The following is an 18,513-nucleotide window of genomic DNA, read 5'->3' as shown; positions in this document are numbered from 1 at the left end:
GAATGCTGGGAGCCCGTTCTTTCAGAAACCCGGGAGGCCGCTCCCTAGCGCCCCCTATCTGCAGCGCGGCACGGCTCTCCCCCTTCCTGTCCCCACTCTGTCAGGGCGGGGCCCGGTGGACGGTAATCAGAGGCTTGGATGTGCGGCCCTCTTCGTGGGTTCTGCACGTGCTCAGTCGGTCCTCGCTCGGCCGCACTGCCCAGGGAGGAGCCGATGCTGACTCCGTCCGTGTCGCCGCTATTCAAAGATGGCCGCTCGGGGTCGGGCAGGCCTGGTGACACGGGCCGGTCTGGGCGGCAGGCTGGCTTCAGGGGGAATGCGCATGGAGGAGGGGGTGCGATCAAACAAAGACGATTTTTAGTTGTCTTTTTCATATTTAGGGTACGAGTCACTAAAACAAAATCGGAAGCAAAAAGAGAAAGCAAGGTAAGGAGATAACAGTTGGAGATAATGAGTAAACAGAAAGGTAACGAGGTAACAGTCAAATAACAAGTTAATGATCCGATAACAAGGTAACAATTAGATAAGGAGCTAACAGTGAGATAAGGACATAATGGAGAGATAACAAGGTAACAGTGAGGGTGAGGTAACAGGATGATGAAGCAGTGGTAAAATAAGGAGGTAACAGTGAAATGAGATAACAGTAAGATAACAAGGTAATGGCGAGTGAGTACTGAGATAGCGGGATGTAGCAGTTCCCCTGCTCTTTTCCCATTACAGTCGCTGAGCAAGCAGGCTCCCCCCAACCTGCAGCAGGGAGGCTGGAGTACACAGGGCCCTCTGAGCTGCAGCAGGGAGGCTGGGGTACACAGGGCCCCCGAGCTGCAGCAGGGAGGCTGGGGTACACAGAGCCCTCTGAGCTGCAGCAGGGAGGCTGGGGTACACAGGGCCCTCTGAGCTGCAGCAGGGAGGCTGGGGTACACAGGGCCCCCGAGCTGCAGCAGGGAGGCTGGGGTACACAGGGCCCCCTGAGCTGCAGCAGGGAGGCTGGAGTACACAGGGCCCCCGAGCTGCAGCAGGGAGGCTGGGGTACACAGGGCCCTCTGAGCTGCAGCAGGGAGGCTGGAGTACACAGGCCCCCGAGCTGCAGCAGGGAGACTAGAGTACACAGGCCCCCGAGCTGCAGCAGGGAGACTAGAGTACACAGGGCCCCTGAGCTGCAGCAGGGAGACTAGAGTACACAGGCCCTCCGAGCTGCAGCAGGGAGACTAGAGTACACAGGCCCCCGAGCTGCAGCAGGGAGGCTGGAGTACACAGGCCCCCCCCCCCCCCCCGAGCTGCAGCAGGGAGGCTGGAGTACACAGGGCCCCTGAGCTGCAGCAGGGAGACTAGAGTACACAGGCCCTCCGAGCTGCAGCAGGGAGGCTGGAGTACACAGGGCCCCCTGAGCTGCAGCAGGGAGGTAAGGTTAAACAGGCGTAAACCGCTGGGCGTCCATCACGGTGAGCTGTGAGTTCCCGGTTTGTGTGCGTTACGCAGCCTGCGCTCGGTGGCCGAAGGTGAGCGAGCGAGCTGCCGTAGCCGCCGGCGACCGAGCGGCCCGGGGCTGTAGAAACGCGCCGGCGCGGCGCCCTCTGCCCACCGCCGCGCTCGCCTCCGCGGACTGGCACCGGTGCCAGCTCCCCCACTCTGCGCCTGAACACTCTCGGAACAAAATGTACCCAAAATGGGTCAGAGACAGACCGAGAGGGAGAGGGAGGGGGAGAGGAGATGATCTCAGGAATGGTAAGCCTCTCTCTCTCTCTCGCTTTCACTCTGTCACTCAATTTTTTAAAAATCCACTTTACTAGATGACAAGATCAATATATTTGATTGCCATTTTATGTTAATAACATAAAACACATTGCTGTCTTTCTGTCTCTCTCTCTCTCTCTCTCTCTCTCTCTCTCGCTCTCTCTTTCTCAGTTTCCAGGTTTCTTTCAGCTCCATTGTCTTTCTTATCTCTGTAGGCACACTACCTGTACGTTTGTGTGCGTGCGTGTGTGTGTGTGTGTGTGTGTGTGTGTCTCAGGTAGTGACTCACTGATCTGTTTCCAGTAGCCTAAATGGTGTTTGTCTGTGTGTGTGTGTGTGTGTGCGTGAGTGTGTGTGTCTGTGTGTGTGTGTGTGTGTGTGTAAAGGGGGCTGTGACATGTTAGATTACCCAGCTTCCCCCGTTCCTCATCCCTTTTAATGTAACATTTTGGTTATCAGACTCTTCCTTCGCACCGCTTGTCCTGCCGTCTTCCATGCTCAGCAGCAGTGGAGCTGTGACTAGCCGGCCCGTGTCCCTGACTCCCCAGAGCAGGCAGCTAGGGACTCTCAGGCTAGGCAGCGAGGCTTCCTCACAAAATGTTAAGTACACAATACATTAAAATGCCTCTTTCAAACATTTTTTTTTTCTGTTTTGATAGTATATCTCTCTATTTATTTATGCATGCAGAGACAGTGTAAACAGTATATCTATGGGGACGCAATTTGAGCGTTTGTATATTGCAGGAGAAAAAAACGTTTTTGAAGGGCGACTTTCATGAAAAACCGTACACATGAAAAAAAAAAAATCTTCTGGCCAGAAAAAGGCAAAACAAGCTGAAATACAAAGAAAGGGAAAAGACAGGACCTTTCCTGTGGAGTTTGCCAGAACACATCTGGAAGTGATCAGGGCAGCGAGGCAGACCTGTCAGCCCAGCTCTGAGCCGGGGAGCTGAAAACAGGGCCAGGGGAGGCCAGGACACGCACACACTACTGCACACTACTGCACACACACACACTACTGCACACATACACTACTGCACACACACACACTACTGCACACTACTGCACACACACACACTACTGCACACATACACTACTGCACACACACACACTACTGCACACTACCGCACACGCACACACTACTGCACACTACTGCACACGCACACACTACTGCACACTACTGCACACATACACTACTGCACACGCACACACACTACTGCACACTACTGCACACACACACACACACTACTGCACACTACTGCACACACACACTACTGCACACGCACACACTACTGCACACTACTGCACACACACACTACTGCACACGCACACACTACTGCACACACACACACACTAATGCACACTACTGCACACACACACACACTAATGCACACTACTGCACACTACTGCACACACACACTACTGCACACTACTGCACACACACACACACTAATGCACACTACTGCACACTACTGCACACACACACTACTGCACACTACTGCACACGCACACACTACTGCACACTACTGCACACATACACTACTGCACACTACTGCACACACACACACACACAACTGCACACATACACTACTGCACACTACAGCACACACACACACTAATGCACACTACTGCACACGCACACACTACTGCACACACACACACACTACTGCACACTACTGCACACACACACACACACTACTGCACACTACTGCACACATACACTACTGCACACTACTGCACACACACACACTACTGCACACATACACTACTGCACACTACTGCACACACACACACACACTGCTGCACACTACTGCACACACACACAACTGCACACTACTGCACACGCTCACACTACTGCACACATACACTACTGCACACACACACACACACTACTGCACACGCATACACACACACTGCTGCACACTACTGCACACACACACACACTACTGCACACATACACTACTGCGCACACACACACACACACACACTACTGCACACTACCGCACACATACACACACACTACTGCACACGACTGCACACACACACACACGCTACTGCACACACGCACACACACACACACTACTGCCCACTACTGCACACACACACACACACACACTACTGCACACATACACTACTGTACACACACACACACACACACACATACACTACTGCACACGCACACACACACACACACACACACATACACTACTGCACACGCACACACACACACACACACACACACTACTGCACACGACTGCACACACACACACACACTACTGCACACACGCACACACACACACACTACTGCCCACTACTGCACACACACACACACACACTACTGCACACATACACTACTGTACACACACACACACACACACACATACACTACTGCACACGCACACACACACACACACACACACACTACTGCACACATACACTACTGCACACTACTGCACACACACACACATACACTACTGCACACACACACACACACACTACTGCACACGCACACACACACACACACACTACTGCACACATACACTACTGCACACTACTGCACACATACACTAGACAGCGCCGTTCCTCCCGACCTTTAGAGGGAAACGCTCCGCACGCAGAGGAAGGAAGCGTTTGAATACTAGAGACAGACGTCAGCGGTAAACACGCCGTCTCGGTGCACCCGAAAGGGAGCGAGGTCTGTGTGGGGGAGGGGGGGTCGGACGGGCTCAGGAAGAAAGCGCACATCCATCACGGTGAGTGGCGGGTGACGCTGAGGCATTAGCGCGTGTGCGTTCCAGGTGTGGGTGGGCGGCGTGTCGCGGGGGGAGGCGGGACCGGCCGGCCCATTCAGCTGGCTCAGGGAAGCGTGGACAGGACGGCGTATTGATGAGTTTGGTTTCGGTCGACGTTCGGTGGGCTCCCCGGTCCTCTCAGACTGGATGGGACGGGGACGGGGGAGGGGCGGGGGGCTGACGGATTCGACGAGAGAAAGGGAGAAGGGAAAAGGAGGCGAGGTTTGTTGGTTCATAAACAAACGCAGAGAGGGGAGGGGGAAGGGGGGGATTAGTCGCTCTCACTGAATGAAGTTTTTGTGTCTGAGGTAAAGTGGTGCGCCTCCCCCCAGACGGATTTCCATGGATAAACAGCCCACAGTCAGGAGACAAGCTGGAGAAGATCATCAATCACGCATTCACAAGAGCAACCAAAGGAATGACGAGCCTTTCTCGTTTGCTTAGCCCAAACTCTTTGGCCTGCTTGGTAAACTCAGCATGTTCCAACAGTACTTTCTAGATTTCAATCTCTAGGGTTTGACGGTTTGACTTCAGATTGAAAACCGTCCAATCCCGATGCCGTCAGTGGGAGCTGGGATCGTTTGGTAGTGTCTGGTGACACGTCACTTGTCGTCACTCCATCAGGGCCTGATCGGACGTCCTCCGTCTCTCTGGCAACCCGCATGCATTCCCCGCCTTGTTCTCCTTTACTCTCTCTCTCTCTCACCCTCTCTTTCGCTCTCTTTCATTCCATCTCCATCCATTTCAAAGTGCCCCTTTCTCTCTGTCTGTCTTTCTTTTGCTGCCCCTCTCTCAGAGTCTTTCAAATTCAAATTGAAATGGAGCTCTGTTGGCACAGCGAAAGAATCGCTTTACCTGAGCGTAATTGCCAAGTAACCAATTCAATTTGAAGTACTTTGACATTTACTTGCATGACACATTTTAAAATGCATTTTTCACAAAACGTCCGTGGTTTGGACTATTACAGATCAACAGATCAGTTAGGTCAAATATACATAAACAACAGCAAAACAACAGTAATTATTATTATTATTAGAATTGGAAAAACAAGAAAAACTACATGAATTACAAGATGAAAGTTAAAAAACAAAATGTTAAAAATATGCATACATTCCTCGACACTTATCCTGTTCTCCTCTCTCCTCTTTCTGTTTGAATGCTTTTCTGCAATGGCTTCAGAGATTTCCCTTAAAGACCCCGAAATGCAGCGGTTGCATGATTACAGATCAACAGACAACAGATCAGTTAGGTCAAATATACATAAACAACCAAAGCAACAACAATAACATAATAATAATAATAATAATTGGAAAAACAAGAACAACATGAAGTACAAGATGAAAGTTAAAAAACGAAATAATGCGTTCATTCCTCAACACTTCTGTAACGTTTCTCCGTTCTCCTCTCTCCTCTTTCGGTCTGAAAGTTTCTCTGCGATAGCTTCAGAGATTTCCCTTAAAGAGATTTCCCTTAAGGAGATTTCCCTTGAGGACGGCGGAATGCAGCGGTTGCATGCGGGCTGTAATATTTTCCAGGGCTTAAGCGCGGACGGCTCCTCTGGCGCACCGCGCCGGCCTTGCGGTACATCTCCCTTTCCCGCCAACTCCGAACCTACGTTCGCTCCACGTTCATATTTGGAGTTTTTTTGGCTTAAGAGGGGCAGTCGAAGGACGTCTGTCTGCCCGCGAACCGCGAAGCCTGACGTCTGCTTTTCCACGGTGTGGGATTTAAGACCCGGCGGGCGTGCACGCGACTCATCTTACATGTTCTGTGTCCCTTGATTACCGTCTGCAGTTTCGCCGTACGCTCTCGCGGAAGGAGGAACAGCTAAGCGGTGGGCCGTGGCGCTCAGACACGAAGCGCGTTCTGATAAAATCCTTCTCGAGCTCGTCGGGCGTGAGCAGCGTCGTGTTCACGCCGACACAGGACGCTAATGAAGGCTAATTAGACGTAATCAGGGGAAACGGTTTCTTTTTATGGCAGCAGGCTAACAGGCAGCTTCCTTTACGTGACTGTGGAGAAGCAGAGCTCGTTGAAGGCCTCGCCTCCATGGATTCTCATATATAAATGCACACATGAACATACACGCATACACAAGCGCACACACACACGAACATACACATATACACAAGCGCACACACACATGAACATACACGCATACACAAGCGCACACACACACGAACATACACATATACACAAGCGCACACACACATGAACATACACGCATACACAAGCGCACACACACACGAACATACACATATACACAAGCGCACACACACATGAACATACACGCATACACAAGCGCACACACACACGAACATACACATATACACAAGCGCACACACACATGAACATACACGCATACACAAGCGCACACACACACGAACATACACATATACACAAGCGCACACACACATGAACATACACGCATACACAAGCGCACACACACACGAACATACACATATACACAAGCGCACACACACATGAACATACACGCATACACAAGCGCACACACACACATGAACATACACGCATACACGAGCGCGCACACACACGAGCATACACACATACATGAGCGCGCACACACACATGAGCCTACACACATACACAAGCGCACACACACACACGAACATACACACATACACGCACGCGCGCACTCACACACACACACACACACGCACACAGCTAATTCTTTCACGCAAGCAGCGGTTCATACGTTTGCCCTGTCGTGTCTTTCGGGCATTTCTGTGATAAGCACCTCTCTATTGCGTTTTTCTGAGAAATTGAATTTAACGGTCATAAAATAAATGCGTTTCTGAGAAATTAATTTAACAGTCATAAAAATTATGGCTTTCAGATTATTTTCAGTGTGTTACTGCAACCAGTGCTGGTGTCATGGTTGAGGACACAGTGCATCACAAGCCCACAAAGCAATGGGAATTTCAGTAAAGATCTATGAAGCGACACATGCAAAACAGAATCTGCAGACCTGGGTTGCCACTTGTTGCTTGTGTTGGCCCCGCTGAAGGCGAACTCTTGTTCTTCTGTTGTGTTTAAACAGAACCACAAATCATCCAATCCGCTCTCGGATGAGGATGGCTCCGCCCTGACGGACGACGTGTCCAGCCACTCATCAGCCGCCGCGGACAGCGAGGAAGAGAGGAGGAGTGCCTTGGAAAAGAGCATGTAAGAGCTGACCCAGAATCCCACGACTCCTCCACCACCTTTACCTGTCAGTCGGGGTGGAAACTAGCTGGAACACAAGAGCCGAGCTATTTCTGCTTACCTGTGCCTTTTCACTTCAGCTGTCTCTAAACGAAACTCGAGAGGTGTTATAGCTCAGGAGGTAAGACCGATTGTCTGGCAGTCGGAGGGTTGCCGGTTCGAACCCTGCCCTGGGCGTGTCGAAGTGTCCTTGAGCAAGACACCTAACCCCTAACTGCTCTGGCGAATGAGAGGCATCAATTGTAAAGCGCTATATAAATGCAGTCCATTTATTTTGATCTGGCTCATGCTTTTTAAAGAAAGCTGTAGCTATGTTTTCTCATTTCCTGTTTTAGCTTTGCCTGTTGTAGAAATGGACTGTAAGGATGCGTCAGTTTCCAGCACAGGCAGGGCTTGCTCCTCGCTCCATTATTAAGGGTTCTGAACAGGGCGGCGAGGCTGGCCCTCTGTTTGATTGCACAATTCTAGGGACTGATTGAAGTGGCTCTCTGGGTAATGTCATCTGTCATTTTCCAACCATTCCCCAATAATTATTTCTTTTTCTTTTTCAACACATACTCACACACACACGCACACACGCATGCACGCACATACACACACACACACACACAAACATACACTCTCACACACAAACACACACGCATGCACGCACATACACACACATACACTCTCACACACAAACACACACGCATGCACGCACGTACACACACATACACTCTCACACACAAACACACACATACTCACGCACACACGCATGCACGCACATACACACACATGCACTCTCACACACAAACTCACACATAAACATGCATACACACACACACTCTCTCACACACGCAAAAACACCCACACGCACGTACACACACATACACTCTGACACACACAAACACACACTCTCACACACAAACACACACTCTCACACATAAACACACATACACACATACACTCTGACACACACACACACACACACTTCCAGCTACGTCCTGAAGGAGCTCATTGAGACGGAGAAGCTGTACGTGGGTGATCTCGGCCTGATCGTGGAGGTAACGTCATTCATTTATTTCACCGTTTAAAAAAGCAAACTCAAAATGGGACCGAACTCCGGGTTCACAAACCGGGGACACAGGCAGGGGGCGGGGACAGGGACGTATGGGACTGCCCGGCCAATCAGCTGCAGGGGACGCTTAGGAGGAAGCCGCCCTGCTAGCTTCCCATTTAGCAGATGCTCTTATCCAGATATATACTGGATATATAGTGAAGAAATTCAGGTTAAGTACCCTGCTCAAGGGTACAACGGCAGTGTCCTACCCGGGAAGCGAACCTGTGACCTTCAGGTTACCAGACCAGTTCCTTGCCCATTATACCACACTGCCGCTCCTGTGTGCAATCAGAGCAGCCTTTTTCACATGCGCAGCTATAAATACACCAGACTATGGGAACTGATAGAGCTTATAGCTGAGAGATGTGGAAAAGGGATTCATGCTAATCCGTGTATCTGGGCTCTGTTAAGATCCCTGGGTGAATCGTGGCTTCGCCGTTCCCAGGGCCAGACGCGAGGCCAGACGCGCGCTCTGACACGGCCCCATGCGGCCGCCTGAATTTACGGAGTCCGCTCGTCTAAACGCGCCGCCGGGCGCGTGGGGAATATTCAAGTGCATTCTTTGAGTTATAAAAACATATGTCATAAGCTTGTCATGTGAAACCTATTTTGTGCATTTTAAAAGGTTTTTGCTGCTCGCAATTTACGTGTATTTTCCCACGGATGTCCCAGTTAAGTGGTAACAATTTTACTCAATGTCGAAATGTTCAAATATGCTGTCACGTTGCAACAACGTTGTGGCACTTTTGAAAATCCAACATATGCGAAAACGGTTTAAAATTTTCCGATTGTGGGGTCTCGCTTTTTCTTGTGAAACATGGCCCAAATAGGTGAGGTGAGCTACAGTATAAGTGTTATTTTTGCCATTTGTTTTCCCGAAAGCTGGCCTTATGGGACACTGTCTCTCGCTGCAGGGGTACATGGCCACCATGAACAGCAAGGGTGTGCCAGAGGACATGAAGGGGAAGGACAAGATTGTGTTCGGGAACATTCACCAGATCTTCGACTGGCATAAAGAGTGAGCGTCTTGGAGCCGATTCCTACATGCAGGCGCACGTCTGTGTGTGTGTGTGAGAGTGTGTGTGTGTGTGCGAGTGTGTGTGTGTGTGCGTGTGTGTGTGTGTACGAGTGTGTGTGTGTGTGTGTGTGGACTGTACCGCATGTGTAGATCGTCAAATTTATCACATGGAAACCTCACACGTATTTACATTGTAAGATAGGGTCAACGCTGGCCTGTGTGTGTGTTCACGCGTGCGAGTGTGTGTGTGTGTGTGTGTGTGTGCTCGTGTGCGAGTGTTTATTGACTATACCGCATGTTTAGCAGTTCATATTTATCACACTGAAACCTCACACGCATTTGCACTCTAAGGCAGGGTCAACTCTGGCTGCAGTCCAACAAGTTTTTTTTAGTTTTCTTTAAACAATACCTTCAACACAGAGGGGAAAGGGAAAATGGTGGATTATCTTTATAATCAAATGGGCCTAAGCAATTTGGGTGGCGGGGATACAACACTGGCCCTGGAGAGTTCTCACTGTTGTTGTTACTCTGCGTTTACTTGACCAATTAAAGGGGTTTGTTGCATAGTTAACTAACCACAGCTGGCTTTTTTGGTCCAAACTGATTACAGTTTTTAGGGTGAAACCAAAAGCCGGCAGACACTGTAGCTCTCCGGGACTAGGGTTGTCTACACCTGATGTAGTGGATCTTAAAAATCCATTTGGATTCCATTAGAACTGGCATGATTGGCTAGTTCCATGAAGACACGGATGACATGGTCGCCCATCCGGCCCGAGTGAGAGCCCGCAGCCGTCTCAGGCCTTCAGTGCACTCCCATCTGACCGCCCCCTCCCCCCCCCCCCCCCCCCCCCCCCCGTCCCTTGCAGCTACTTCCTGGTGGAGCTGGAGAAGTGCGTGGCCGAGCCAGAGAGACTGGCGCAGCTGTTCATCAAGCACGTGAGTTCCCTTCCCACCGGCGGCCATGTTTGGGGGGGGGGGTAAAGGGGGGGGTTATCAGTGGGCTACTTCCTGTTCCTCTTCGAGGGGGGCAGAGCGGTCCCGGGACGGAACGCTTGAGGCCACGGCGCCGCATATTTCCCTTTTCTTTTTTTGCGTATGTGCTGTGCCTCAGTCCCCCTCCACTTTGCTGCACTCTTTTCTCACAGTTTCTGCATGACTGGTTGGAGTCCAGATGTGACCTGGTGTGGTCAGGAAGTAGAGAGGGAAAAAAACATTTTAAAATTAAAAAATGTGTGTGTGTGTGTGTGTGTGTGTATTTATATACACTACATGGCCAAAAGTGTGTGGACACCTGACATCCAGCATCTCATACAAAATTGTGGGCGTTAATAAGGAGTTGGCCCACCCTTTGCTGCTATAACAACCTGCACTCTTCTGGGAAGGCTTTTACTAAATGTCGGAGCATTGCTGCGGGGATTTGCTTCCGTTCAGCCAGACGAGCATTAGTGTGGTCAGGCACTGATTGGGCGATTAGGCCTGGCTCGCTGTTGGCTTTCTAGTTGATCCCAAAGGTGTTGGAGGGGATTGAGGTCAGGGTTCTTCGCAGGACAGCCAAGTTCTTCCACACCGTTTTTGACACGTCCATTTCCATATGCACCTTGCTGTGTGCCCGGCGGCATTGTCATGCTGAAACAGGAAAGGGCCTTCCCCTAACTGCTGGTGTAGCACAGAATCGTCTAGAATGTTATTGTGTGCTGCAGCGTTAAGATTTGCCTTCCCTGGAACTGGGGGGCCAAGCCCAAACAGTGAAAAACAGTCCCTGACCAAAGGGCTGTCCAGATACTTTTGGTCTTATAGCAGTAAATACGGGCCTGAGTGCTGAGCGGAGTGTAGTTCCTGGGAAAGCGTGAGTTTACGCTGAGACAGGAGTCTGGCTCTACAGCAGCGCAGGGCTGGGGGGGGGGATAAACACACAGCCTCACGGAGGAGCACGCCACGCTCCCGTCCACCCGCGCAGGAGCAGGGGGCGCGGGGGGTGAGCGCTCCGCACTAGGCACATCTGGGCAGGGGCCGCATCGGAGGGCCTGTTTCAGGGCCTATCAGAGGAGAGCGCGCCCGCCCGAGATTCTCCTCTGTTCTCTTTCCCAGTCAGTCAGCGCTTGATTAATTAACCTGATTGAATTACTCCCCTTGGGGGGTGGGGGGGGGGGGGGCGGGCTGGCGCTTGGTGGGCCCTGGAATGATTTAATAAGATGAATTGCGCCATTTGTGCGGTCCAATCGAACGCGTTCGGAGAACAGAAAGGGGGGAAAAAACACGTCAAGCGGCGTAAATGAGAGGATGGATGGGGCCTGGCTCTCAGGCTGCAGGCTGTACTACAGGCCTAGGAGTGAGGTACTGCTTGACTGTGGCAACATGAACCAGATCCAGTCTCTCTCTCTCTCTGTCTCTCTCTCTCTCTCTCTCTCTCTCACATGGCACCCACTCCCCTTTGCCCCCCTAGCCCTCCTGTTAGTCATGCACCCCCCACCCTGCTTTATTCACCACTGTGTACCCCCTTTCTCCACCCTGTCTCACAGAGACAGGAGTTATATATAGGAACTCCCTGGAACGTACTTCAGTGCTCCTAAGACTCCTCCTCCGGGCCCTGGCCCCGCCCCCTACCCTCAGATCAGGCCGTTTCCAGGCTACGCAGAGCGGGGGCGGGGTGTTCGGCCGCTCGGCGGATCGTACCTGCTTTTAAAAGCAGAGTTAGCACTTTGGTGCTAAATCACACACGAACCGATGCTCGCTCGCGCGCGGCTCCATTAGAGCCGGTGGGAGCCGTGGCGACGCTCGCGGGTGCCATGGCGACGCTCGCGGGCCTCGTCGCTCACGCGGGACGACACCCCGGCGAGCGAAAGAGAGCGTTGCGTAACCGGCGAGCGCTAGCTGGTTTCCTCGCGCCTGGCCGGCCTCGCCAGAGGACCGGGCCGAGCCGCGACATGCTGCGCCGCTGCCCCGCAGAGCTCAGAACACAACATGCCAGGCCCACTGGTGGCTTAGACACACAGCAGTCTGCTCCCTGGCGTTCCACACCAGGCCCACTGGTGGCTTAGACACACAGCAGTCTGCTCCCTGGCGTTCCACACCAGGCCCACTGGTGGCTTAGACACACAGCAGTCTGCTCCCTGGCGTTCCACACCAGGCCCACTGGTGGCTTAGACACACAGCAGTCTGCTCCCTGGCGTTCCATACCAGGCCCACTGGTGGCTTAGACACACAGCAGTCTGCTCCCTGGCGTTCCATACCAGGCCCACTGGTGGCTTAGACACACAGCAGTCTGCTCCCTGGCGTTCCATACCAGGCCCACTGGTGGCTTAGACACACAGCAGTCTGCTCCCTGGCGTTCCACACCAGGCCCACTGGTGGCTTAGACACACAGCAGTCTGCTCCCTGGCGTTCCACACCAGGCCCACTGGTGGCTTAGACACACAGCAGTCTGCTCCCTGGCGTTCCATACCAGGCCCACTGGTGGCTTAGACACACAGCAGTCTGCTCCCTGGCGTTCCATACCAGGCCCACTGGTGGCTTAGACACACAGCAGTCTGCTCCCTGGCGTTCCACACCAGGCCCACTGGTGGCTTAGACACACAGCAGTCTGCTCCCTGGCGTTCCACACCAGGCCCACTGGTGGCTTAGACACACAGCAGTCTGCTCCCTGGCGTTCCATACCAGGCCCCGAAATTAGGCCTGAGCGCTGTGTCCCCTCTTGTAGTTTCCCCCTTGGTGTGTGTTCGTATGAAAGAAGAATTTAGAATTTACCTTCTCAGTATTCATAAAAATTCATATCTGTTCAAATTTTAAGTAATCTGTAGGAAAGGGTTTAAGATTTCAAATGAATTATTTGCCCTAGGTCTGATACACGTTTATTGTGAATTATATAGTGCATGTGTTTTTTGTGGTAGTATATTTCTTGGTTGTACGATTGATATATATGAGTCACTTTTTATTAGAAGTAATTATTTTTATGAAAAGATTTCACATTTTCGCTGAATTTGTTTGATATGCCAGCTGTTATGCTTATGATTTGTTGTGTTGTGATATTTTTGCTTTGGTGCCAGAGACGGCACCCGTCGCCGGTGTAGCGGTTAGCCTCAGTTAGCGTACGTGGCGATGGCAGCGTCACCCGCAGCGCTTGTGTTTGCGTCTTCCAGGAGCGGCGTCTGCACATGTACGTGGTGTACTGCCAGAACAAGCCCAAGTCCGAGCACATCGTCTCCGAGTACATCGAGACCTACTTCGAGGTGAGTCCCCCCGTCGCCCTGGTTACCTGAGCGGTGGGCGTGGCTGTGACCCCGGACAAGCTCTTGTGTCTCTGCAGCACGTGCCTTTGGACCAAGGACATGTACAAATCCTTCTTGCATTTGATTGGTTCATCCAATCTGTCCTTAATTTATAATTTTACGAGAAAATGCAATTTTGTGAAAAGCCTTTTTCAGTTAAGGTACAGGTGTTTATTTTAATTTGGTGATGACTGCTGAACTCGCCTTTCTCAGAGTGAGAAGGTGCGCTTGTATTTAGTAGTAGTGAGCCAAAATTTCAGCGCAAATGGAACCGAACTCTGACGTCTTCAAAGGCACCGTGGCTAGTTTAATGGGGCAACTAAACCGAGAGAGTTTGGATTTTATTTGAAACGAAAATGGATGTAATCGACAAGAAAATGCCAAGTCATGTGTGCGAATAATATATTCTCTCTTAGTAAATGTTTTGCTTGCGCAGACTGGTTGGCGGTGGAATGATTGAGAGGAAAGTACAGCCAAGACACTTCGCATTACCTCATACAAGGCGGTCGTGATTGCAGAGCTGTGCTGCGCAGTCACGCTAAAAATATTTATTGCAACTTGGCCCACTTGCGCTTTTTTCCTCCTCCACTTTGCTAATTTTGCCACCTGAGAATGCGGTCTCTACACCTGCTGTGCTACACCACAGCAGGAAGGGCAGCGTGCGAAGGTCTGAGCATTTGTTGCTCAGCTGTGTGAAGTCGTTTTAGTCTAACTCGAAGTCTGGCTTGAAGTGTTGAATTCCCGGGATGCGGGCATTGCATCGTCGAAACGCAACTTTCAGATGCGGTTTCTCTCCATTTTTAGAGTATTTTGAAACACAGAAAAAATATCAAGTTGACCGCAGTCTGTCAGCTGGTCGTCGTGTAACGGAACTGTGTGTGATGGAACTGCGGCGGGTCACAGTTTTCTTTGAGTACATGTATCATCACACCTTTCCACACCCAACCTGTCCCCCATCCTCCCATCCCTCTGTCCTCCTGTCCCCCATCCTCCCATCCCTCTGTCCTCCTGTCCCCCATCCTCCCATCCCTCATCCTCCCATCCCTCTGTTCCACTGTCTGTCCGTCCCTCTCTCCCTCTGTCCCTCTGTCCTCCTGTCCCCCATCCTCCCATCCCTCTGTTCCACTGTCTGTCTGTCCCTCTCTCCCTCTGTTCCTCTGTCCATCTGTCCCTCTGTCCCCCTATCCCCCTGTCCCTTTGTCCTTCCGTCCCTCTGTCCCTCACTCCCCCTCTCCCTTTGTCCTTCCATCCCTCACTCCCTCTGTCCCTCTGTCCTTCCATCCCTCACTCCCTCTGTCCCTCTGTCCTTCCATCCCTCACTCCCTCTGTCCCTCTGTCCTTCCATCCCTCACTCCCTCTGTCCCTCTGTCCTTCCATCCCTCGTGTCCAGGAGCTGAAGCAGCAGCTGGGCCATCGCCTGCAGCTGAATGACCTCCTCATCAAGCCCGTGCAGAGGATCATGAAGTACCAGCTGCTGCTCAAGGTGAGCCTGGCCCCACCCACAGATCCTGGTTCCCCTTAGCAACCCCTAGTTCTCACTCCAATGAGTGCAGGGACCGTGCTGATCCTGGATCAGTGTTTTTGGGCAGCATGTGACCCCTAGGAGCCGAAAGCGATCGCTTAAAGTGATCTGACCCAGTCAAACAGAATTGGATAGCAAGAGAGCAGTCTTCTTCCGTAAGTGGTCCTTCCGTGTAAACAGGTGCATTGTGGGATGCAGGGAACATGCATGTCAACATTCCTCAATGCGTGTCAATGACACATGTCCCTCTCTCCAGGCTCGGCATCACTCACTTGAGTTGAATTTCCCACAGTTCCTAAATCTTTTTTTGCCATCTGGCCATCGGCAGGCTGGCTATTTTACATCCTTCCCAAACCGCTGGAGGAAGCTGTAGCGATGGGGTAGCCCTACAGCTAGGTTTTCAAATCTGGCAGCGAAAGAAATACGAGGGAGTCAAAGAATGTAAATAAACGAAGATGAAAACATTCCTCTAGGATCAGGACAGCCTTGCTGTGGAATCTCTAATGATTTACCTCTAGTCCAGGCCCTGAGTTGAAGATTCTCGGACTGAATGGCAAAACCCTTACGAAAAAAATCACGAGAAATTCGCCTTTTCACTCGTGAATCTTACATCTTCACGTGTGAATTAAAATATTCACACGTGAAAATAAAATGTCGAGTGAACTGGACATTTTCACACGGGAATGAAAATTTCCACATGTGAGCCATTTCCCCCTTCACATTTTGACATCTCTGGCTTATGAGAACTACAGTTTTTAAATGTGCAAATCAAAACGTGTCACTTGAAATAGCATAGGTTACCTTTTTCCGCTCTCGTCTTATAAACGGGATTATAGTTCACATGTGTACTCTTCACATGTTTGGTGTTCACATGTGGTTTTTGAACAGCTCCCCGGCGCAGGGCTGCTCTCCGGCGCAGGGCTGCTCTCCGGCGCAGGGCTGCTCCCCGGCGCAGGGCTGCTCTCCGGCGCAGGGCTGCTCCCCGGCGCAGGGCTGCTCTCCGGCGCAGTGTTGCTCCCCGGCGCAGGGCTGCTCCCCGGCGCAGGGCTGCTCTCCGGCGCAGGGCTGCTCCCCGCACTCCGTCGCCGGCGTTGGTGGAGCACAATAATTAAGCCGGCTGTGTAGTTAGGGGTTGAAATGGAGTAGAAAGCAGAGAGGTCTGTGCCACCCCCCCCCCCCCCCCCCAGGACCGGGCTGGCCGTCCCCTGCTCTTATGACTGCGTATTCGGGTGCCTTGAGGAAGGGAGAGAGTGGCTGGTCGTGTTGACTGAGCCGACGTGTCGTGTGACATTTGAAACAGCACCAGCTGATGGGTGTTTGGGGTTAGCGTCTGTAGACGTGTGAGTGTAACCTGAGCAATGCAAACACAAAGCAGCACCTGACACTTTAACACAAACAGCCCGGTAACAAAAAATGTAACTATCCCCTGCATCACAAAATTGCACACTTTATCAATGGCACCTATCATTAAGTAGTAATTATTATTATTATTATTATTATTATTATTATTATTTTGGAAATTAATTTTAAAAATAAGCGATCTACAGGGTCTATCTGTGCAAAAGAATATGAAACGTTTTTTCAATATATGTTCATCTGTGTCTATGTATAAATAGTTTCATAATTTATCATTAATAATAATAAGTTACCATAAAACACTGGTACTCTTACCTCTTATACATTTGAAATGGCAGCTGAGATGTGACACGTTGTTTTTTTTTCTGAACTCATTAAACCTCTGTTTTTCATTGTGTGTCGCTTACTCCGGCTGCAGCTAATGAATTGTGATAAGTAATTATTTTTAATGAATTACTGGTTATAGCGCCATATTTTCTCCTGCAGGACTTCCTGAAGTACTACACCAAGGCTGGAATGGACACGACAGAGCTTGAGGTGCTGACTGCTTCATAGTGGAAGTTTCTCTATGGTTTCTCTTATGTGGAAATGCATTAAAACTATACCAAATTAATAAAAGTAAATACAGAACAAGACGGAAAAAAAAACTGTGAGAAGGGCACTGCTCGTGAACAGCCACGTGTCAGTATTGTTCATACATTGTTTGGTTAAAATCCACTCCTGGGAATGGGGGTCAATTTGTTTTAATCCAATCCATTTGGAAAATAAGTTTGATTCCAGTATTTAAAAATGGCCGTGATGTTCTTTGAGGACTCTTGGATGAAAGAAATGTATTTCAATTAATTTCCTGAATTGACTGAATTAAAATGGAATCGGCCTCAGCCCTGATCCCCTCATCCACAGATTAGTGAAAATGGGCCAAATAACATAGGATTCTGCTATTACTATTGCTTGGAGTTTGCTTCCGTTGCAGTCTGTCCCCTTTCATTATGTGTTATTTTACATGTGATTTAAATCTTACTTTTCTGCTGCAACTTGGGAATTAGGAGTATATCAGTGTAATTCACCCCCCTCTCTCCCCTCCCGCTCTCTCTCTCTCTGTCTCCCTGCCCTCTCTCTCTCTGTCTCCCTGCCCTCTCTCTCTCTCTCTCTCTCTCTCTCTCTCTCTCTCCCTGCCCCCCCCTCTCTCTCTCTTTCTCTCTCTCTCTTTCAGAAAGCTGTAGAGGTGATGTGCTTCGTGCCTAAGCGCTGTAATGACATGATGAACGTGGGGAGACTGCAGGGGTTTGAGGTAAGTCTGCTTTTTCCCCTGATTTTTTTGCCAACTCTTTTACCACTGGTGCAAAGGTCATTTCTGATTGGAGGTTTTGGTTCCATAGCCATTCCTAATATTCTGTGCTGCTGGGAAGGGCATTGTTCACTAGAGTAGTGATGCCACCTCTTGCTCTGTCCATCTCTCTTTCTCTTCTGCTTCTCTTTCTCTCTCTCTCCCTCTTCTACCC

The 18,513-nt window shown here is 50.6% G+C and overlaps 1 protein-coding gene across 2 annotated transcripts in view; it reads left to right on the top strand.

The window, feature by feature from the left end:
• Positions 1–18,513, top strand: part of arhgef25b (Rho guanine nucleotide exchange factor (GEF) 25b) — an 80,089-nt gene that overhangs the window by 50,344 nt on the left and 11,232 nt on the right. For both annotated transcript variants that reach the window (XM_035386997.1, XM_035386998.1), the window contains 8 exons: positions 7,588–7,712; positions 8,728–8,794; positions 9,765–9,868; positions 10,735–10,804; positions 14,005–14,094; positions 15,524–15,616; positions 17,498–17,548; positions 18,225–18,302. In XM_035386997.1, the coding sequence (XP_035242888.1) occupies positions 7,588–7,712; positions 8,728–8,794; positions 9,765–9,868; positions 10,735–10,804; positions 14,005–14,094; positions 15,524–15,616; positions 17,498–17,548; positions 18,225–18,302 (678 nt within the window). The remainder of the gene's footprint in view (positions 1–7,587; positions 7,713–8,727; positions 8,795–9,764; positions 9,869–10,734; positions 10,805–14,004; positions 14,095–15,523; positions 15,617–17,497; positions 17,549–18,224; positions 18,303–18,513) is intronic.

This window comes from Anguilla anguilla, chromosome 13, assembly GCF_013347855.1.
Source record: "Anguilla anguilla isolate fAngAng1 chromosome 13, fAngAng1.pri, whole genome shotgun sequence".
NCBI lineage: Eukaryota > Metazoa > Chordata > Actinopteri > Anguilliformes > Anguillidae > Anguilla > Anguilla anguilla.
Note: the sequence above shows the minus strand (reverse complement) of the source record. Positions and strands in the feature narration are given on the sequence as shown.